The 23,115-nt window shown below is 34.2% G+C and overlaps 1 protein-coding gene across 8 annotated transcripts; it reads left to right on the forward strand.

Annotated features, from left to right (window-relative positions):
- The first annotated feature begins 13,508 nt into the window (after positions 1-13,508).
- Positions 13,509-22,577, forward strand: LOC105778163 (receptor-like protein 19). 8 transcript variants are annotated; one of them, XR_008195831.1, is made up of 6 exons: positions 13,509-14,380; positions 15,724-15,864; positions 18,711-18,851; positions 20,632-22,125; positions 22,242-22,306; positions 22,384-22,577. XR_008195831.1 is itself a non-coding variant. In XM_052630513.1 (6 exons), the coding sequence occupies exons 1-5, from the start codon at positions 13,519-13,521 to the stop codon at positions 22,095-22,097; spliced, it is 2,520 nt and encodes an 839-aa protein (XP_052486473.1). In that variant the 5' UTR covers positions 13,509-13,518; the 3' UTR covers positions 22,098-22,125; positions 22,242-22,577. The 8 variants fall into 8 exon arrangements, 4 of the variants coding, with proteins under 4 accessions (XP_052486473.1, XP_012457251.2, XP_012457261.2 ...); XR_008195830.1 differs by having other exon boundaries at positions 22,405-22,577; XR_008195832.1 differs by having other exon boundaries at positions 20,632-22,120.
- Positions 22,578-23,115: the final 538 nt, after the last annotated feature.

The raw sequence follows: 23,115 nt of genomic DNA on the forward strand, positions 1-23,115 counted from the left end.
GGAAAGCGCTCATATCAATGCCGTATATGAAGACACACTTGAAAAGGGACCTTGTTAGGTATCCACCCTTATAAACTTGAGAGCGTCTAAATAATAGGATTGTAAAAGAAATCTCTGTAGCATCTGGGGCTTACTTAGAGTAATGTTCAGAACACACTTGTTGTTTTCAGCCTAGAAGCAATAAGAATTTATTTGTGAAATAGGCTCACGTCTGAATATTATTATTTTAATAAATACATTATTGCAATCATCTTTGAGCAAATGTTCTTTCAGTCTTTACGTTTTCTTCTTTCTTTTGGATTTTTTCTGCCAAATCATTCATTCGTTCATTCATATTATTCGTACATTCTTTTGTATATTCTTTAGTACCCACTATGGGTCCCCAAATATCAATGACATGAGTGACACTGTTACAGACTCAGAATCTCCTCTTGAGTGAGACATGTGTTTAGAGGGATCTCACAACTTTGAAGATGACATGGATTGTAGCTTATTTCTGGACTTATTAAGATGGTAGAGCAGGAAGGAAATTTTACCTCACGAGGAGACAATAGAGACTTTGACCTTGAGGGAACATGCATGACCGAAAAAGTAATATGTTGTTGGGTTACTGCAAGCATTCAAAGATGCCTTCGCATGGTGATACCAGGATTGCCCAGGTTAAGCACTGTCATTGCAATCTGAACAACAGCACGATTTGCAGTATTTTCAAGATTAATATCATGAATGATGCAGTGAAAACTCTACCGGAGTAGTGCCTCTCTCTTTAGTTCATCACGTTTTTTTCTATTGAAGTTGCAATTCTTTCTTTTCGAGTTTTGGCTGAGCTAAAGTAAGATGAAGATCCAATCCTGACACGATTAGTTGAACCTAATTGAAGGAAAAGGCTAAAGGCTATTCAGCATGGTCAGATGTACCAGAAAAGAATGATGCGAGCCTACAACAAGAAGGTCCGACCCAGAGAATTTCACGAGTGAGACCTGGTGTTGAGAAAAATTCTTCCTCTACAAAAAGATTTTAGGGGGAAATGGATGCCGAATTGAGAGGGTCCTTACGTTGTAAAAAAGGCCTTTTCGGGAGAAGCCCTAATCCTAGCTGAAATGAATGGAAGAAACTTGCCTAATCCAGTAAATTCAGATTCGGTCAAGAGATACTTTACTTGAAGAAGGGAAGGAACCAATGTGAAAACCCGCAAAGGGCGCTTTGATTCCAAAAAAAAAAAAGGAGGAGAGGCTAAGGTGAAAACCCGCAAATGGCGCCTTAGACCAAAGGGGATTTGAGTTGAAAACCCAAAAAGGGCGGCTCAAATATTGATCAGAATGGGGCATGAGATTATCGAAGCAGCTCAAATACTGATCAGAACGGGGCATGCAATGGTCTTGCTATACCTGAATCAATAGGAAAGGGTAGGCGACATCTTAGGGCATCGACAAAGTACTCCTAAACACATGTTAAACTCAGAATGGTCTTCAGAAAGTCTGTACAGTAAAGTTCAAGCTGCGGTATCTGGGGCACCTAATCCTTATACTATTTTTGTTATTCTTGGAACACTTTATTCATTTCCAAGATACGCATTCCTAAATCAATATCTTTGTTATCCATCTTTATTATCTCTGATAATTTATTCATTTTGAGTTATGCTCAGAACCAACTCAATTTTATCCGTCATTTTGTTCTCTTTGCAAGTGTGTTGCATTAGAGTAATGATTAATAGACTAATAAAACTTTCACAAAGGAAGTTTTGCATATTACTCTGGAAGTTTCTAAATAATATAGGAACCTTAAACAGGACCATTGTTTAGAACGCACCAAGTTCAAAGGTTGGAAATCTAATAAGGAAGAGTCTAAATTAATACTATCCCTTTAAATTTTGTTGTCTAAAACATCGATTGAACAAAATGACAATATGTCGTGTTGGTGACAAAGCTTGAGTGAACAAGCAAGCAATGATCACCGAATAATAAGAATAAGTTGTTCTTGGAGAAGAAAATTCTTCATTTGTGCATGAGCATTTGGTAGGACACCCTGGGAATGGTGTAAGAGACCAAAGAGTTTCACATCTTGTATCCTTGAATTGTGATAACAGAGGATTGAGAAAAGACCAAATCTTTTTACTCTTGGGTTACAACGGGAGAAAGATGATACAAATTTTGCGCCCCAATAGATCAAACTTGGAGGTTTACAGTGGGGGGCAATTTGGTCAAGTGTTTCTTTAGAGACGCCAGCCGAGCAAGAAGACGCTATAACACATTAGCGATGAAACTTTAACTTTGAGTAATGATAACCCAAGTGATAAAGAAGGATCATTCTCAAAACATGATATTCTGCATTCATTCAAATATCATTCATACACGTCTAGTTAGGAGCATTTGATTCATTCTGATCAGGTCATCCTAATCACTAGGCATAATTAGGTTCATAAATGGAATTATACATGTCATGTTCCCCAGAGGACAAGTTGAAGAAATCGATCCTATCTCCCTGAGGTTGCAGTGGAGCGGATTGACATACGAATCTTATCTTTCTGAGGTTGCAGAGAGCATATCATATCAAGTCTTATCTCCCTGAAGTTGCAGTGGAGCAGACTGAAGACCTTATCCTATCTCCCTAGCGTTGTAGTGGAGCAGATTGAAGCCACGACGGCAAATCTTATCTCCCTAGCGATAAGGCTTGGATTAGTTGAAGTTGAGCAGATTAAAGTGTGGAACAGATTGAAGCTACGACGGCGGATCTGGTTTCCCTGATATTGCAATTAAAAGATTGAAGCCACAACGGCGGATCTTACTTCCTTAGTAGTGCAGTAGAACAGATTGAAGCTACGACGGCGGATCTGGTTTCCCTAATATTGCAATTAAAAAGATTGAAGCCACAACAGCGGATCTTACTTCCTTAGCAGTGCAGTGGAACAGATTGAAGCTACGACGGCGGATCTGGTTTCCCTGATATTGCAATTAAAAGATTGAAGCCACAACGGCGGATCTTACTTCCTTAGCGGTCTTGTGGAGCAGATTGAAGCTTCTGACGGCGGATCTGGTTTCCACGATATTGCATTTAAAGATTGAAGCCTGGCGGATCTTACTTCCTTAGCGGTGCGATGGAGCAGATTGAAGCTACGACGGCGGATCTGGTTTCCGATATTGCAATTAAAGATTGAAGCCACAACAATGGATCTTACTTCCTTAGCGGTGCGATAGAAACGATTGAAGCTACGACGGCGGATCTGGTTTCCCTGATATTGCAATTAAAAAGATTGAAGCCACAACGACGGATCTTACTTCCCTGACGGTGCGGTGGAACAGATTGAAGCTACGACGGCAGATCTGGTTTCCCCAACATTGTAGTTGAACAATTGAAGATTACAGATCTTATCTCCCTAAGCAGTAGTGGAGCAGATCGAAGATGGCGGATTTTACCTCCCTGAGGTTACAGTGGAGTACATTGAAGCCAGTAATTCTATCTCCCTGGGCAGCAGTGGAATAGATTAAAGATTTCAGATCTTGCCTCCCTAAGCAGTAGTGGAGCAGATCAAAGATGGTAGATTTTACCTCCCTGTGGTTACAGTGGAGTACATTGAAGCCGGTAATTCTACTTCCTTGGGCAGCAGCGGAATAGATTGAAGATTTCAAATCTTGCCTCCCTAAGCAGTAGTGGAGCAAATCAAAGATGGCAGATTTTACCTCCCTGTGGTTACAGTGGAGTACATTGAAGCCGGTAATTCTACTTCCCTAGGCAGCAGTGGAATAGATTGAAGATTTTAGATCTTGTCTCCCTAAGCAGTAGTGGAGCAGATCGAAGATGGCGGATTTTACCTCCCCGTGGTTACAGTGGAATACATTGAAGCCAGTAATTCTACTTCCCTGGGCAGCAGTGGAATAGATTGAAGATTTCAGATCTTGTCTCCCTAAGCAGTAGTGGAGCAGATCAAAGATGACAGATTTTACCTCCCTGAGGTTGCAGTGGAGTATATTGAAGCCAGTAATTCTATCTCCCTGGTCGGCATTGGAATAGATCGAGAAAACAGATCTTGTCTTCATGTATTGTCGTGAAGTAGATCAAATACAGCAGATCTTATCTCTCTGAAGTTGCAGAGAGCATATCATATTTTATCTCCCTGAAGTTACAGTGGAGCAGATAGAAGTAACCAATCCAATCTCCTTGAAGTTGCAATGGAACGGATTAAAACCACAGATCTTATCTCTCTGAAGTTACAGTAGAGCAGATCGCATCAGATTTATCTTTAAATTGTAACAGAACAAGTTGAAGCTATAAGACTTATCTCACTGAAGTTGCAGTGGAGCAGATTAAAGATAGCAAATTTTGTTCTTGTGAGAAGCTACAATGTACGAATCCTATTTCCCTGGCATTGCAATGGAGTATATTGAAACGCTAGTTCCTGTACCTCTGAAGATGCAGTAGGAAGGAATGAGGCTACTAGAAGAGAAGCACAGAAGAAGTTGAGGCTCAGTAAGACCGGGCATAGTTGGGCCTTGTAGTCTTTGCTCTGTTCCCATTACATGACAACGAGCAAAGAGGGGCAGCTGTACAAGCCCAAATATGCCCGGGCTCAAACAAATAAACGGGCCTGCATGCAGAGCTAAAACCCAATACAGTGGCCCAAAAATCAAACCTAAAACCCAATGTCACAGCCCAATACAAGACCAAAGCTTAACCAACTAAGCAGAAACCCTAGACCTTTGCTTGGTAGCAGCCACAATGACAGCTGCGCGCCCCCTCCGCAACAAGAGCGCCATTTGCGCAAGTTGTGCCTCCACGTCGCCACTCCTCTCACGACGCCATGCCTTGCGATCCTTTTGCAACAACAAACAAAAACAAACCGCAACAAAATAATAGGGATAGCAGAATAGATTTCATTTTTTTTATTATTTCCATTTTCGGCTATAAAAGGAATATTTTCATTGTAAAGTGGGGGAGAATTGGAAAAACAGCAACAGAAATAGAAAGAAATACTGAGTTTGCAAAGAATATTTCCTTTTTCTTAAAGGTGAATCGTTTTTTTATTTTTTACTTTTTTTCATCTATTCTTTTGATTTTTTTTTGTTTTGTAAAATAATAATACAAAGAGAACGAAGGAAACTTACTCGAGAGCGTCGCGCCGTCGCCATCTCCGTCGCGTTCGGAGCTTTGGCGAGGAGGCCGAAACCCTAGTAGAGCAAAGGGAGTTTTTTTTTACTTTTTTTTATTTTTTTTTCTTTCCTCTTTTCAATCTGATGAAAATGTTTTTTAAAAGAAAAATCTGTTTTAAGTAATGAAGCAAAACGGCGCCGTTTCATCTAAGCCTTGACCCGCGCGGTGACCCGACCCGAAGGGGAGGATCCGCGCGTTTGGCTTCAAAGGGAAAATTGCGCATTTGGTCCCTCCCTTTTGTAGCGCGCTCCAGTTAAACCCTTTTTACTTGTTTTAAAATTGGACCGCATATTTGATGTCCGTTTCAATTTAGTCCCCTGTTGCGTAACGTTTTGGAAAGAGGGGATAATTTCCCTTTTGGTCCTCCACTGTTGTGCGCCATTCAATGTGGTCCTGTCTTTTAATTTGCTTCGAATTCACCCATTTTCTTCTTTTTAATTCAGTTTAACCCTTTTTTAATTGTTTATTATTATTATTATTATTATTATTATTATTATTATCATTATTATTATTATTTTATAACATACAAGCATTGTTTTATATAATACATATACATACATACGTTTTTAGCATACTTGCATGGTTTTTAATATATGATGTATATATATACACATATATTTATAGTATTCACATAATGTTTTCTTATATAATATATATATATATGCATGTTTTAGGTTACACGTCTACCTATACTTTATACATTTTTTTCTTTTTTCATTTTTTAAAACTTCTATATATACATATCTTGTTATATTTAAATTTCAAACTTTTTACTTTTGTAAATATATACACATATACATATTTTTGTATTTTATCCTTATTCACGATTTTCAAATACATATACATGCATTTTTTAGTTTTTGTTTGATATATTCCATTCTATCTTTTATGTATCCTTGTACATGTGTGTCAAATATATGCATGCACGTATTTGTGAATTTACTTGTATATTGCACTTATATATATATTTTGTAAATTTATGTATATATGCTTTAAATTAAAAGATCTGAATCATATTGTATATTAACTTTTTAACATACCCTTTTAAAAACATGTTTTGGTTTTTACCATTCATCAAAATTATTTTCTTGATTTAAAGGTTTTTTTGAATAAAAGTATTTTTGGAAGTTTGGGATTTTCGAGGGAAATTGAGCCCTAACGTATTGGGTTCTGATTTTCTTTGTCAATCTTAAATGACTGAGAACATTTTTATTCAAAATGCATAAAAATCATTTTTGGGAACTTAACTTGTTGTGCCCTAACGTATTGGGTGTGGCATGTTACTTTCTCGAAATGAAGATTTTCGTATAAAATGAAAGTGATATTCAAGTTTGGGGAATTATGAGGAATTGTACCCTAACGTATTGGGACTCGATTTCTGTACATGACTTGAACAATTGGATATCCTTTTGCAAATTTCATCATTCAAGCTTATTTTAAAATCTTTTTAACTTTCGACACAAAAGATATCAAATAATCAATTTGGTACCGATTTTGGGCGTTACGAGGGTGCTAACCCTTCCTCGTGCGTAACTGACTCCCGAACCTGTTTTCAAAATTCGCAGACCAAAATAATTTTTAAGGTGGGCCGGTCACACCTTAATAAAGGATCGGTGGCGACTCCCATTTTCGTTTTTAAAGTCAACGACTAAATTTTTGTTTTTCAAAAAAACGGTTTCGACAATAATAAACTTGCATTTTGGTTGGATGTTAGAATAATTATGAATCTTTGAGTAGACCAATGCATATTCTGAATAATACAAGTCAATTTGTATATGGTTGGAGAAGTTAATATATTTGTATGGTTTTGCATGACAAGGCCTTTCTTTTTCTCTCTTTTTTTTTTTTGGTAATATAAGTCAATTTGTATGGTTTGAGAAGTTACTAGCCAATGTAATTTTCAGGTCTTACTGATGACTTAATTATTGCCACAAAACCATGTTTTAATTCAATAATTGAGCTACATTTAGTCGCTAACTAGTTGTACTATATGTCTAGATTTCATATTTCAATGCGTATATTTTATCAACTTAATATTTTAATGTTATTGATTAATGTAGGTGCAAAAAGTTAACTCATCTGAATATTTATTTGAAAATATTTGAATTTAAATAAACTAAATGAATAATTAAAAGACGTCTAGATCAAATTAACATATGATGCAATTTAAACTTGAGATTTCAAATTTTCAAACTAAAACTTCACTAGCAATCCGAAAATTATTCTTTTATACAATGAGCCTAAAACTACTTATAACTCCTTGCCGTTCTTACATATTAGGATAAGCGCGTTTCAACGCACTCGAACCTATGTATTCCTATTTTTGAAACAATATCAATGTTAACTGAACAACACTCCAAAAACTATTTAAACTCAAAAAATCAACTGAGAAATGTGTGTTTGGATTCAAACATAGTGGTGATAAAATTAGAATTGAAAATGACCATTAAGTAGATTAAATCAACCTAAAAACCCATTTAGTCAAAGATGCCAAAAAAAAAAACCTTTTGACTAGAGCCAAATCGTATGCAATAACTTGTTTAAACAACTCATAGAATATAGGAAGACAATAGCTGATTCCAAAACTGTTGCACGGAAGCATGTAAAAGAGTAAAATTATTGTACTAAAAAATCACACTAAGTTCAATTCCCAGGAAAGAGAGGTGGATCACGAGGATCACTTAAGTACCAGGTCTTTCCTAGCCAGAATATCCCTCTATCGTAATTTAATAGCACAATAAATCACTACAATCACACTCGCAAAATATGCAAAATAAACAATAAAGAACACTAGAATTTTAACGAGGTTCAACAAGTTTTGCCTACGTCCTCGGGCACTACCAAATATATCTCACTCCAAAATACAATTGAAAATTTACAAATAATGAGAGAGAACAATGCCTTAAGTAGAGAATGACATATGTGGGATATTGAAAATGAGAAATAGTTAGGCCTATTTATAGTTGAGGTTCAAGGATCAACTTGAAAAGTCCCTATACAATTAGGGACCAAAATTGCAATTATCCCATGCCAAATTTCAACCCAAAATTTGGTGCCTTAAATGTTACGATTTTCGGTGCCAATATCCTAACACCCATATCTTTGAAAAGTCAAAGATTGGATGGCTGCCAACAATCTCCACCTTGAAGATTTGATTAGGATAATCTTATCTTCACACAATTCTTTCTGTCTTGGACAACAATACTTGATAGTGCCTTCTTCAACTGTTAAACTTGCAGAATATTAATCAAGTTCAAACAATGTTCGAACTTGATTATTGTTACCACCTTGGTCATCATATCTGTGGGATTATCTGCAGTCTTAATCTTCTGAAGACGAATTTTCCCCTCATCAATAATTTCCTGCACAAAATGGAATCGTACGTCGATATGCTTTGTACGTGCATGATAGACTTGATTCTTTGCTAAATGAATAGCACTTTGACTATCACAATACACGTTAATATGCTCCTAAACCAATCCCGAGGTTTTAACCATACCTTGTAACCAAATAGCTTCCTTTACAGCCTCTGTTACAACCATGCATTCGGCTTCTGTGGTTGACAATGCAACTGTAGACTGCAGCATAGACTTCCAACTTATTGGTCCTCCAGCAAGTGTAAACACATAACCGGTGGTTGATCTTTGTTTGTCCAAATCACCGGCATAGTCAAAATCAGTGTACCCAATAACACCTTTACCAAGTGTAGTATCCTGCTTGAACAGTAATCCAACATCCACGGTCTTCAAAATATACCGTAGAATCCATTTCACAACTTGCCAATGTCCTTTTCCAGGACTATGCATATACCTACTCACTATATTAACTGCCTGTGAAATGTCGGGTCTTGTACACACCATTGCATACATCAAGCTACCCACTGCATTAGAATACGGAACTTGTAACATGTATTCTCGTTTCGTATTCGTTGAAGGAGATAGTTGTGCAGAAAGCTTGAAATGAGAAGCCAACGGGGTACTTACAGGTTTTGTCTGCTCGTTCATGCTAAACTGCTGTAGTACCTTATTCAAATACTGCTTTTGAGACAAGCTAACTCTGCCATGAGCTCTATCTCTACATATTTCCATGCCAAGAATCTGCTTAGCTTCACCTAGATCTTTCATCTAAAACTCGAGATTGAATTGAGTCTTCAATTTCTCAATCTCAACTTTGCTCTTAGATGCTATCAGCATATCATCAACATATAAGAGCAAGTATATGAAAGTTCCTTCTTGTAGCTTTTGAAAATACACACAATGATCAAATTTACTTCTTGTGTACCTTTGCCCTTTCATGAACTGATCAAATCACTTGTACCACTGCCTCGGAGGTTGTTTCAATCCATAAAGTGACTTCGTCAGTTTGCAAACCCAATTTTCTTTATCAGCAACCTTGAATCCATCAGGTTGAGTCATATAGATTTCCTCTTCCAAATCACCGTGTAAAAAAGTCGTCTTCACATCAAGTTGAATTAGTTCAAGGTCATATTGCGCAACCAAGGCTAGCAAAATCCGAATAGACGAATGCTTCACAACTGGAGAAAACACTTCATTGTAGTCTATTCCTTTTTTCTAAGCGTAACCCTTTGCTACCAATCTAGCCTTGTATCGAATTTTATTTTTACCAAGAAATCCTTCCTTCTTTGCATATACCCATTTGCATCCAATTGCCTTATTTCCCTTGGGCAGTGTCACTAACTCCCAAGTCCTATTTGTATGAAGAGACTTCATTTCTTCATTCATAGCTTGCTTCCACTTTACACCATCAGGGTTACTTATTGCTTCTGTGTAAGTAGAAGGAACATCATCATCTGCAATTGGAAGTGCATAGGCCACTATATCATCAAAGTGAGCAAGCTTACCAATCTCTCTTCTTGGCCTCCTATATGCAATTGAATCTTGTTGCTGTAGAAGTTCTTGGGTCGAAACTTCTTCATCATTTGTTCCTTCAATATTAGCTGGATCATCATTAACCTTTTCAAGCTCCACCTACTGCAAAGTACTACTGGTTTTGTCATCCTTTTGTGAATCCTTGTACTTTATCATGGTTGATTCATCAAAAGTCACATCTCTACTAAAAACAATCTTCCTTGCATCTGGACACTAGAGACAGTATCCTCTTTACTCCACCAGTTATACCTACGAATAATGCTTTCTTTGCTCTTGGGTCTAACTTAGATTCTTTTACATGATAATATGCAGTGGAACCAAAAACATGTAAAGAATCATAATCAGTAGCAGGTTTACCAGTCTACATCTCCATAGGAGTTTTTCCATTTATTGCAGCTGATGGTAACCGGTTAATTAGATGGAATCATATGTAACTACCTCAGCCCAAAATTTCTTGCCCAACCCAACATTGGACAACATACATCGAACTTTCTCCAGTATAGTCTGATTTATACGTTCTGCCACCCCATTCTATTGTGGTGTATCCTGAACAGTGAAGTGTCACACAATGCCCTCATCTTGACATACTTGTAGAAATGGATCATTTTTGCATTCAGTACCATTATCTAATCGAAGTCGTTTAACCTTTCGAGCAGTCTGAATCTCTACCATCTTCTTCCATTTTAGAAATGTATCCAAAACTTCACTTTTTATTTTCATTAGATACACCCATACTTTTCTTGAATAATCATAAACAAAAGTAACAAAATAGTGCATACCTCTCAAATAAGCCACTTTGGTAGGTCCCCACACGTCACTGTGAACATAGTCCAGAAGTCCTTTCATATTATGAATTGCTAAACCAAATTTTACCCTCGTCTGCTTGCCCAAAACACAATGTTCACAGAATTCCAATTTGCAAGAATTTACACCTTTCAACAAGCCTTGCTTCACCAAAGTCTGCAAAGCTTTTTCACCAACATGTCCTAATCGCATATGCCATAACCTAGTAGCCTCTGAATTTGCATCTTTCGTAGAAACTGTTGATGTTGATCCAATAACTGTACTTCTATTTAAATAGTATAAGTTATTTCTTCTAGTGCCTTTTATCACCGTTAATACCCCAGCTACTACCTTTAGTAATCTATCTTTCAAAGTGATTGTGAGCCCTTTAGATTCTAGGGCCCTTAATGAGATGAGATTTTTCTTCAAGCTAGGTACATAGCGAACATCTGTCAAGACTTGGATTGAGCCGTTGTGATTCTTCAATTTGATTGTACCTACTCCTATTGTCTTACAAGCACTGTCATTGCTCATAAAAACAACTTCATCTTCTAGTTCTTTAAGACTAGAAAACCAGTCCTTATTAGGACATATATGGTAAGTACATCCCGAATCCAAAATCCACTCATCCGTATGACATGTCATTGACATGCCAATCAAGCTAAAGTCTGACTACTCATCATGCTCTGCTACACATGCATCAAAAATAGCCTTGCCTTTTTGTAACTTAAGACAATTCTTTTTCCAATGCCCTTTCTCATGACAAAAAGCACATTCATCTTTGGCGGATCTCCCTTTGGACTTACCTCTTCTACCAGGTTTGTTACTGTGTGAACGTCCTCTTATTGTTAAGACTTCTGTAGTTGTATCTCTGTGATCTCTTTTATCTTTCTTTTGAGTCTCAGATCTATACAACGCACTACAGACTACATCAAATGTGATCGTATCCTTCCCATGAAGCAATGTGGTGGTAAGATGATCATATTCATCAGGAAGAGAATTCAACAACAATAATGCCTTGTCTTCATCTTCAAATTTCTTATCCAAATTTAGCAAGTCTACTAAAATTTTATTGAATGAGTTCACATGGTCATTCATCGACATACCGGGTGCATACGTGAATCGATAAAGTTTCTTTTTCATATAAAGCCTATTTTCAAGACTTTTCGTTAAAAACTTTTCTTCTAGTGTATCCCACAACTTCTTCGCTAATGTCTCCCTCATGACAGAGTACTTCTGCTCTTTGGCCAAACATAGGCGGATTGTACCACACGCTTGTCTATTGATCTTGGCCCACTCCTTGTCATCCATCTTGTCAGGTTTTTCTTCAAGGGCTATATCCAACTCTTGCTGACATAAGACATCCAGGATCTCACATTGCTACATATCAAAATTATTGGTACCATCAAATTTCTCTACTTCAAATTTTGCATTGGTCACGGTAGTCTTTGTTGATGACGATGCCTCTGCCATTTTTCTCTTCAATCCCAACTACTGTAAACGTGAACAGTACCATCTACGTGAATAGTGCCGTGGATGAACAATATTGTATACGTAAATAGTATCGTAAACGGTCATATTCCCCAAGTACAAATCTAGCTCTGATACCAATTGTTGCACGGAAGCATGTAAAAGAGTAAAACTATTGTACTAAAAAATCACACTAAGTTCAATTCCCAGGAAAGAGAAGTGGATCACGAGGATCACTTAAGTACCAGGTCATTCCTAGCCAGAATATCCCTCTATCGTAATTTAATAGCACAATAAATCACTACAATCACACTCGCAAAATATGCAAAATAAACAATAAAGAACACTAGAATTTTAACGAGGTTCAGCAAGTTTTGCCTACGTCCTCGGGCACTACCAAATATATTTCATTCCAAAATACAAGTGAAAATTTACAAATAAGGAGAGAGAACAATGCCTTAAGTAGTGAATGACATATGTGGGATATTGAAAATGAGAAATAGTTAAGCTTATTTATAGTTGAGGTTCAAGGATCAACTTGAAAAGTCCCTATACAATTAGAGACTAAAATTGCAATTATCCCATGCAAAATTTCAACCCAAAATTCGGTGCCTTAAATGTTGTGATTTTCGGTGCCAATATCCTGACACCCGTGTCTTTGAAAAGTCAAAGATTGGATGGTTGCCAATAAAAACCCATTTGAACAAGACATGGAACAGTCAAAATTCCCAACTTATATTACAATTTAACATGATTAAAATATAATAAAATAGAATTAAATAATTAAAATATTTTTTAAATATTAAATGCATTTATTATATTCTTAATTCTAGCTTTTATAATTTCTACTCTATAACTCACATTAATAACTAGTTTGCTTCATTGGGGAATATGGTTGACGAAGTTTTGGCTCCAAATCAAGCCATTATTTCTCTATTAAGCCATGGGGTATATGGTTGAATTGAATAAAATTAAAGTATAAAGATGTGATCCCTGCTTCATTGGGGTATATGGTTGGCAACAAAGTCTTGCGTCCAAATCATGCTATTATTGCTCAACTGTCAAAGCTATGGGGTATACGGTTGGCAACAAAGTCTTGCGTCCAAATCATGCTATTATTGCTCGACTGTCAAAGCTATGGGGTATACGGTTGAAGAATACTAGGCTTGACTACTCGGGAGTTTTTCATTCTATATATGGTTCTGGATTTTTAGGATTATTTTATGCCTTTATGTATAACGATCCTATATTACTCTGTTTCTATAATATATTGCAATCATTTATATTTTTACATGCCAACACCATTAAGACTTTGGAATGCACCCATTCTTCCCCATCATCTATAATTCAAAGATTTCCCTCTGATCACAAAATTCCACTTCCTCAAAACTTCATGGGGAACGCTCGTTTCATTCCAGCTCTTACAGTCGCAGTGCTGTTGCTTAATTTTGTGGTTTCATTCTCTACCAAAATAACAACCAATATCAGTACAGATCAGTCGGCTCTTCTCGCATTGAAAGCTCATGTCATTGATCGTCAAAATCTCTTGACAACCAATTGGTCCTCGGCTTTTAATATTTGCAAATGGATCGGTGTCACTTGTGGATCTCGGCACCGAAGAGTCATAGCTCTCGATCTTTCTAACATGAGTCTCTCTGGTATTGTACCACCTCACATTGGGAATCTATCTTCCCTTACTTGGCTCAACATGAGGAACAACAATTTTCATGGCTCATTACCCGTCCAGTTGGTTAATTTGCATCGGTTGAAATACATAAGGTTGTCTTTCAATAGTTTCTTCGGAGAAATCCCACCATGGTTTGGTTCTTTCCCTAGACTTCAATACTTGTCTTTGAGCTATAACAATTTCATAGGTGAGATCCCATTAGACATGTTTCAAGGCCTACCTAGATTGCAAGTGCTTTATTTGGCTGTGAATAGACTCTCTGGCAAAATTCCAATAGGTTTATTTGAGTGCAAAGAGTTACAAGATATAGACTTGGCTGATAATAGCTTGGAGGGGATTTTACCCAAAGAAATAGGAAACTTGACAATGCTTAACACTCTTCACCTCCACAACAACATGATCGAAGGTAAAACGAAAAGCACTTGATGCAATTTTAGCTTCTGTTTTCTTTCTTTTTTTAAATTTTGTTATCTTTCTCCAAGCGTAATTAGGGGTGAGTATTCGATCGAGTCGAGTCGAATCGAGTCAAAAAATTTTGAATTAGTCGAGTTGACAAATCCTATTTTAGCAACTGAACACTCAATTTGAATTTTTTTCGAATTCAATCGAACCGAGTCAAAAAATTTCGAGTTAAATCAAGTCGAGTTAACGAATCCTATTATTTATACTTAATATTGCGTTTAGATGGACCAATTATTTAACTAGTAGATGAAGTACAAGATTATTTAACTACATGAATATAATGATTTTGCCTTTTAAATTAATGGGTAAACATTTATCAAAACAACATAGTTTTACCTTTTAACTTGATTATTTTGAATTTTAACTTTTAAAAAAGTAACATTTATTAAAACGACGTAGTTTTGTCTTTTCTTATTCGGATTTTCGGGTAACTAGAATTGTGTAATTCATATTCGAGTTAAACCGAAAAACTTAATTTTTTATTCGAGTTGATCCTAATAACCTAATTAACTCAAATAACTCGAACTATTTAATTCAAAATTTAAATTTTTTATCGAGTTTTTCGAATCGAATCAGATTTTGCTCAGCCCTAAGCGTAATAACGTACTTGTTTGGTAGGAAAACATTTTTTTTCTTTTATCAAGTAAAATCGTTTAAACGTTCTTTCTTTTGATCTCCATGCTTTTCATCAATGAATGTTAGATTTTTATTTGTGGAGTTTTTACAAAATATTTTCTCTATGAATATTTAAAAGAATGTCAAATGCTTTCATATTTATTTCAACAAAGCAAACATTTTTTTGGGGAAGAATAATTTATATAATTATCTATTACATATTTTAATTATAAAAATTTAGATTTCTCTCTATAGTTTAATTATTCCACAATTAATAAATGTTAAATATAATGGTAAGATTCTTGACACAAATTTAAATTTTAGAGACAATATTATTAAAAATGGTAATTACGAACCCTAACCATGAAAATCTTCATTCTTTTCATCCATCATCATAGTTAAATAATTTCTTAATTTGAACTACCATAAATAATTTTAAAATTTAAAACATTTTTATATTGTATTAAGCCAAGCAAATGTGATTCCGAATTCACATATTATTATGATAATTTTCATTAAAAAATGTATTTTTAAGAAGATTAATCTATCACTTATTTTAATTATTACAATAACAAAAAACCAATATTTTTTACAATAATTTCGGAACAAATTGATTGGACATCACTTATTTTAATTATCACTTATTTTAAGAAGATTAATTTGATTGTGCAGGTATTCCGGAACAAATTGGAGATCTTCTCAACTTAGAAACATTTGGCCTTTCTAGTAATCAGCTAAAAGGACATCTCCCTTCATCAATTGGTAATCTAACATGTTTGAGAATTCTCAAGTTATACAATAATTCCTTAACAGGTATTATATAATATTTCTTCACTACTATTAATTTTGTTGATTTTCGTGATTGTTATTTTTTATTAAATTTAATTTATTTTAAGTTATATATATACAATTATCAATGTGTTAAATATTTGATAACTGCATTTAACTTAATGGTAATTAGAGATGATATAAATCCAAAATTATATGATCCCAAAATTTCTCGAATTAAAAAAGTCAAAATCATGCCAATTTTATTATTCTTATTTATTAACTTCTAATATCAGGCTGTAATTTCAATTATATTAATAATGATTAAAAATTGTTAAAAATGAATGAAATTTAACTTTATTTAAAAACAAACTGCAAAGACATTTTTTCACATGTATCAAATAAATAATAAAAACTAAAAAAAATACAGTTTTAAGATCATATTTGTCTCACACAGTATAACCAACATACAACATAGTTATAAAAAAATCATAATATTATATTATCTTATTATCAATTAAAATAATCTTCCATTTTTCTAAATTTTTAGTTTTCGAAATGAAACCTAAATGTTAGTTTAGTCCAAATTCAGAGTCTCGTTGTTTTCTATCAATTAAATGATTTTAGTTTCCCCTGTTTCAAGTTTGAGATTTGTTAAATTTACAAGGCCGTGTAAGTTTATTGGGATTCATACAAGTTAGTGCTGGATGGTGATAAAAATAGATAGTTATTATGTTAAAAATAAAGTAAAAATATTTTGGGTTAATTATAAAGAGGTCTCTAATTTTAGTAAAAGTAAAAAAAAAACCACGTTAGCAATTTGTTAGTATTTTAATGACACTTTAAATAGTAGTGACCAATTTAAACAATTATTTTAATTAGATTGATTAAATTGACAAAATAAATTTAAAGTGATCAAAATAGAAACCACGGTATTTTAAGTGACACGCAATGTAGTTTACTCTATAATTTATATTATATTATATCATGCTTTTCATTAATCAGGATAACCTCAATGTATTAAATTCATAATTTTAATAATTGTGATTAATTTTTAAAATTTAAAACATTTTCATATATATAATATATACAAAAGATGAACAAACTTTTGAACAGAATATAAGTCTAAATGTGTTAAATTCATTTGTGATTTTTGTTCCATTGCTGAAAATTTTATGATTTTCTTTATTATTGGTTATGGTAAATTATTATTATTTGATATTTTATTATTATTTGATTTTAATATGCTCACTTGCACAATTATGAATGTTTTTACCATAGTATTTCGATTATGTCTTTCAACTAATAAATACTTATATTAATGTAAATTAAATGGATATTATATATTAACATTAACAAGTTGAAGTATTCAAAAATGGAGTGTTATTTTTGTTGTCAGATATTATCCGTGTTGTTATTAATGCCAAACCAATTTTTTTAAATATATATTATCTAATCGGTTTTTTTCATTATTTTTAAAATAATATTTTATTCTCTTAATTACTTTTTCAAGACTAATCTACATTTAGCCTAAATTAAACTAACCCTCATTTGATTAGCACAAATTAATATATTCGTACAATACACGTGATATTCGAAATTAGTTTTATTAAAAGAAATTATATGATTATTGACTTCAACGTTAATATGTTTTTTAGGAAGATAAATTGATATATTTAACTACTATATATTTTAATTATTACAATTGTAAAATAGAAAATTTTCAGGAGTTTTGAGATTTAATAAGTGGGTTTAGGGTATATTAAGTGTCTATAATATAGTAAAAAAATTTAAATAAATGTGTCATTTGTTACACCTCAATCTACTTATGAAGTCTAAAAGCTATATATGTATCAAATAATTATTCTAAAGGCTATTTTTTTTCTCTTTTGGTTGTTTAAGTACTCTATAAACTCTTTTTGATACTATATCCTATTAAATTTGAGTTTTTTTTCTATGAAAATCCTTGAGTTCAATTAAAAGAAGCACACTTTCTAGTCACAAGGCTTTAACAGGAAATAAGAATATTTAAAGATCACAATACCTTAATGGCAAAAAACAAAGATGACAATGTTTATGCGTGTTACTATGCATCATGGTTTAGTAAAAAGACTGTAATTATAATATATTTGTTGATACTGAGAAGTGGCGTGGAGGAGATTGTGGATAGTTCACTCTTCTGGGCGGAGAGGGGTATGTTTTTAGTGGAGAAGAGATGAGGGATTGGTTCAAAGGTAGGAAATTGGAGGAGGGAAGAAGTAGAAGAGCTGACAGAAGAGGGGAGAATAAATATGGGCTTAACCTCCCTATCAAATCCTTTTTATGTGGAAAAATAAGAACTCACCTAAGTTATAAGATATGTGACAAATAATAGTTGTATTATCAAAATATACAATTGTCATAGCTAGTTAACTTACCTATTTTAGAAGACCTTGCAGAATAGTACCAATGGCGAAGCTATGTGGAGCTATGTGGGCGGAGCTAATGGATCCCAGTATTATATCAGAGGCCGTTAAGTGGCGGAGTTCATATGTTAACAATATGATATAATTTAAGATATCCTTGATTAATTTTATATAACTATTTAATTATCGTTTTAATTTTCTATTTTGTTTTAAATATTGTTAGAGTGATAAAATTTGGAAAATAAAAATCCATTACTTATTAGAGGTAAAAGCAGTAGTTAAACTAGTATGTTTAACTCAAGATCATTGCTTTAGTTCTTCTAAACTTATAATTTTGTTTTGATTTTTTTTTGACATAAAGTATTTAATTGACTTAAATTATAATATGAATATTATTTCAGCTTTCATTTAGTATATGTCAGATTTAGTATAAAGTGGGTAATTTTGACCATCCTATTTATGTGACAAATTAATTTGATTGTGCAGGTATAATACCACACCAAATTGGAAATCTTGTAAATTTGGAAATTTTCAACATTCATAGCAATATGCTAAAAGGACATCTTCCTTCCTTCAATAATCTAACACGTTTGAGAACTCTCCGATTATTCAATAATTCCCTAACAGGTATCATATAACATTCCTGCATATATATATATATTAAAAAATATATGATTGTTGTTTTTTCTTTCTTAAATTTAACTTATGTTGAATATAAAGCTTAATTAAGGTTATCTAAATCCAGAGTTATATGCTCTTAATATTACTCAAATTTGAAAAATAGTTAGAACTAAATGTGTTACATGTCACCTTTATTTTTGTTGTAAAGGTGGTGCTAAGATAAGTGTCTTCGATCCCAAAATAGTAAGTTTATAGTTTGATTTTATAAAATTAAAATATGCATAAAATTACATTTTAATATTTTTAAAATTTATAATTTAATTCTAACTTCTGCAGAAAAAACACTTCACCTCGATAAGTATGATTTTATTCATCCAAAAAGAAAAAAAAACTTGGTAAAAAAATTGCAACTATAATAGATCACCTATGCACCTACCCCCAGTTTCTACATGTAAAATCAGAATTATTTACAGCAATTTTGCTACCCATAATTATATCCCTAACTTTATTTCTTAACAAAGAAAATAATACCTTCACTAGTCTTAAAGGACCACCATGAAGGTTACTATTTCTTTCTCTACAGATTAAGTAAATAGAGAGAGCAGTGATTCGTGTGTTCCCATCCTTTGAATCCATTTAAACTCATCATGCCAAGAACTAGGCACCCTATGCAACTCACAAGCCTGCATTATTTTTCCCCGAAGTTTTCTTGAATAAGAGCAACACATAAAGATATACTCTTTAGATTCAACTTCTTCATATCAACATAGCACACAAACAGAAACTGACCTGCAATCCCCAAGAAACCATTTTGTTTTTGGTTGCTAACCTGTCCAAAATAGCTAACCAGACAATAAATGAATGCCTAGGAATAGTAAGATAATGTCAGACAACTTAAAGCCGTGGAACTTTGCATGTTTATGCCTTAAGAGCTCCCAGCTCTTCTTAGCCTTATATGACTCTTGAAATCCCCCAATCAAAGGAATAAGATTTTGTAGCCTAAGGAATTTCTTCCATGCCCAACGACTTTCCTTTGCTTGCATTTGTAGCACATCACGACCTTTAAGGATATAAAGATCAACCCAAGCTACCCAAAGTGATCCAACCTTAAACCATACCGACCACAAATTCTGCATCATACAAACTTAATTCCAAAGAACCAATTTTTTACTCTAAGCCTACCTTTAGTTTTGGGATGGCACAACTGTGTAACCTCCTTTATAACCTCAGAAGGAAGAAACAAAACCCTGCACCAAAAATTTTGGATACTAAAGATGATCGACTATAACAAGTTAACAACTGAAGTTTACCAGCAAATTCATGAAAGATTTTGTCATCCAATGTCACGTTAAGATATCTAACTGGTAATGCCCCCATTGTAATTCCAGACATTTAACAGATCAGAACTGTTCAGAAGGACCAATGCTAAAGAAATACAGTTCACTCTTCACTTTGTTCATTTGAAACATAGAAATGCAATAAAAGAAATCAAGAATATTACTAATTCAAACAATAGAGCCAGTTGCCCCCTTCGTAAAAACCAACAAATGATCAGCAAAACACAAATTTGTTAGCTGTAACTTTTGGCATCTTGGATGATATTGAAAAGCCTTCTGCTCACCAGCAATATTTAATAAACCTAACACCACATTTATAACTAGAGTAAAAAGGCATCTTGGATGATATTAAATGTTGAGGTTAAATGTTGAATTTTGTTGGATGGAATGATTGATAACTACCCACTCCAATGCCTCTCAACTTACCTTTTAAGTAATTGATTTTGCAGGAGATATTCCAATTACCTTGGGTAATCTAAGAGATCTACAAGTGCTGGACATATCTGATAATGATTTAAGCGGTACACTTTCATCCTCGAAAATCAGCTTTCTATCATCATTAGCAAATTGCACAGACTTGAGTTTCTTGTCATTAGGAAGGAATCCATCGATCAGTGGTTACCTTCCGTCTTCTATGGGAAATGATCTCTTGGTTTCTCTTCAATATTTTTATGCTTGGAGTTGCAACATTAGTGGCAACATTCCTGGGGAAATTGGTAACCTTACCGACTTGGTAGTTTTAGATCTAAGTGACAATAATCTGGTCGGATCCATCCCCACCACCTTGACAAGGCTTAAACATATCCAATGGCTAGACTTGTCTTCCAACTTTCTAAGTGGGCCTCTCCAAATTGAAATTGGTAACTGGAATGTTGTTGAATATGTGGATTTTTCAGGAAATCATTTCTCAGGTGCAATTCCGGACAAAGTTTGTGATCGGAATAATGATTTGAGATATCTTGCCTTTAGTGGCAATCTACTGGCAGGGATTCTACCACGATCTTTGATTAATTGCGGTGAACTGGTAGTTTTTAATGTTGTAGACAACAAGTTAAGTGATACTTTTCCCCATTGGCTAGGCATGCTTCCAAAACTTCGAGTCCTTATTTTGAGATCCAACAGATTTCACGGTTCGATTCAAAGTTCGATACCAACATCTTTCTTCTCCAAATTGCAAATCATTGATCTCTCTCATAATCACTTCACTGGCCTATTGACAACTCAGTTCTTCCAAAATCTCAAGGCTCTGAAAAAAGTTGAATACAGAAATGGTAGTTATTGGTACAATGTTAATGTAACAGTAAAAGGCTTGGAGCTAGAGTTTCCAATAACTGTACGTAAACCCATATTCACAACTATAGATTTGTCGATGAATGGATTCCATGGAGAAATTCCTGAGGTAGTTGGGGAGCTTAGTTTGCTTCAAGCACTCAATCTCTCTCACAACAACCTAATTGGTCCTATCCCACCGTCATTCGGGAATTTGGTAGCAGTTGAATCATTAGATCTCTCGTTTAACAAGTTGACTGGCAAAATCCCTTCTCAATTGACAAATTTGACATTTCTGGCAGTGTTGAAGTTTCAAAACAATAATCTCGTAGGGCCGATTCCCCATGGCAAGCAATTTGATACATTTGACAACGACTCTTACAGAGGGAACTGGGGTTTGTGCGGATTCCCATTGTCGAAGCAATGTAGCAATGATGAAAGACTAGCAAAAGATGAAGAAGGTAATGGAAATGGAATAGCTTTTATATGGAAAGTTGCAGTGATGGGGTATGGATGTGGAATGGTATTAGGAATTAGCATGGCATACATTGTATTCACAACAGGAAAACCGCAGTGGCTTGTGAGAATGATTGAGAAAGATTTACAAAACAAAGTTTCAAGCTGGTTTCAGAAGAAAAGAAACTAGTCCTGCAAATCCATCTTTATCATGTGGGGTACTGAATATCATTAAAATAAATGCACTTCTTTTGCCGTGATAAATTAATTATAAGTAGATAAATCTCAATGATTTTGTAATATCAAAATTGACCATTTTTATTTTCATCCACAGGTAACTTCCAAAATGAATCCGAGAAAAGGTGAAGTTCCTCAGCTGCTATAAGAACAAGCTGACATGTATGTTCTGCATCTATAGCTTCTTCTCTTCGTGGAATGTTCTGATTGGGAGTGTTCTTTGTGATAACTTGCTTCAGTTTTTCTGCTTTTCCTTTTAGGTTATCAGCTTGTATGGTTTGGGATTTTGACACTTGGTAAGAAGTTTGTTTTGAAGTTTCGAAATAAATTGCAACACCCACTATAAATAATTCTCTATTTTAGCAGCTGTTTGTATATAAAATTTTACTAGGAATGATAATGGAACTGGCCACAACGTTTCTCACTTGCCTTATTTCGACTTAATTTTTATGTCTCTCACTTTGATCATATGTTCCAAATTTGATTATATTTAAAAATGTAAACTTGAACCTGATCTATTGAAATGGGAAATTTTTATGCATAAATAAGACGTACTTGTATACCAAACAATAATCTTGTTGTGCGGAAGCGTGTAAAAGAGTAAAATTATTATACTAAAAAATCACACTAAGTTTAATTCTCAGGAAAGAGAGGTGGATCACAAGGATCGCTAAAGTACCAAGTCTTTCCTAGCTAGAATATCCCTCAATCGTAATTTAATAGCACAATAAATCACTACAATCACACTCACAATTCATGTAGAATAATACAATAAAGAACACAAGAATTTAACGAGGTTCAGCAAATTTTGCCTACATCCTCGGGCACTACCAAATATATTTCACTCCAAAATACAAGTGAGAATTTACAAAGAGAGAGAGAGAAAACAATGCCTTAAGTAGAGAATGGCAAATTGGGGATGATGAAGAAGAGAAATGGTTAGGTCTATTTATAGTTGAGGTTCAGGGATC

The sequence above is a fragment of the Gossypium raimondii genome, chromosome 1 (genome assembly GCF_025698545.1).
Source record: "Gossypium raimondii isolate GPD5lz chromosome 1, ASM2569854v1, whole genome shotgun sequence".
NCBI lineage: Eukaryota > Viridiplantae > Streptophyta > Magnoliopsida > Malvales > Malvaceae > Gossypium > Gossypium raimondii.

Coding starts and splice junctions, on each gene's coding strand:
- LOC105778163 (XM_012601797.2), top strand. CDS start 13,519: ATGTATAACGATCCTATATTACTCTGTTTCTATAATATATTGCAATCA. Junction 15,865..18,710: donor ATACAATAATTCCTTAACAG/GTATTATATAAT, acceptor TTGATTGTGCAG/GTATAATACCACACCAAATT. Junction 18,852..20,631: donor ATTCAATAATTCCCTAACAG/GTATCATATAAC, acceptor TTGATTTTGCAG/GAGATATTCCAATTACCTTG.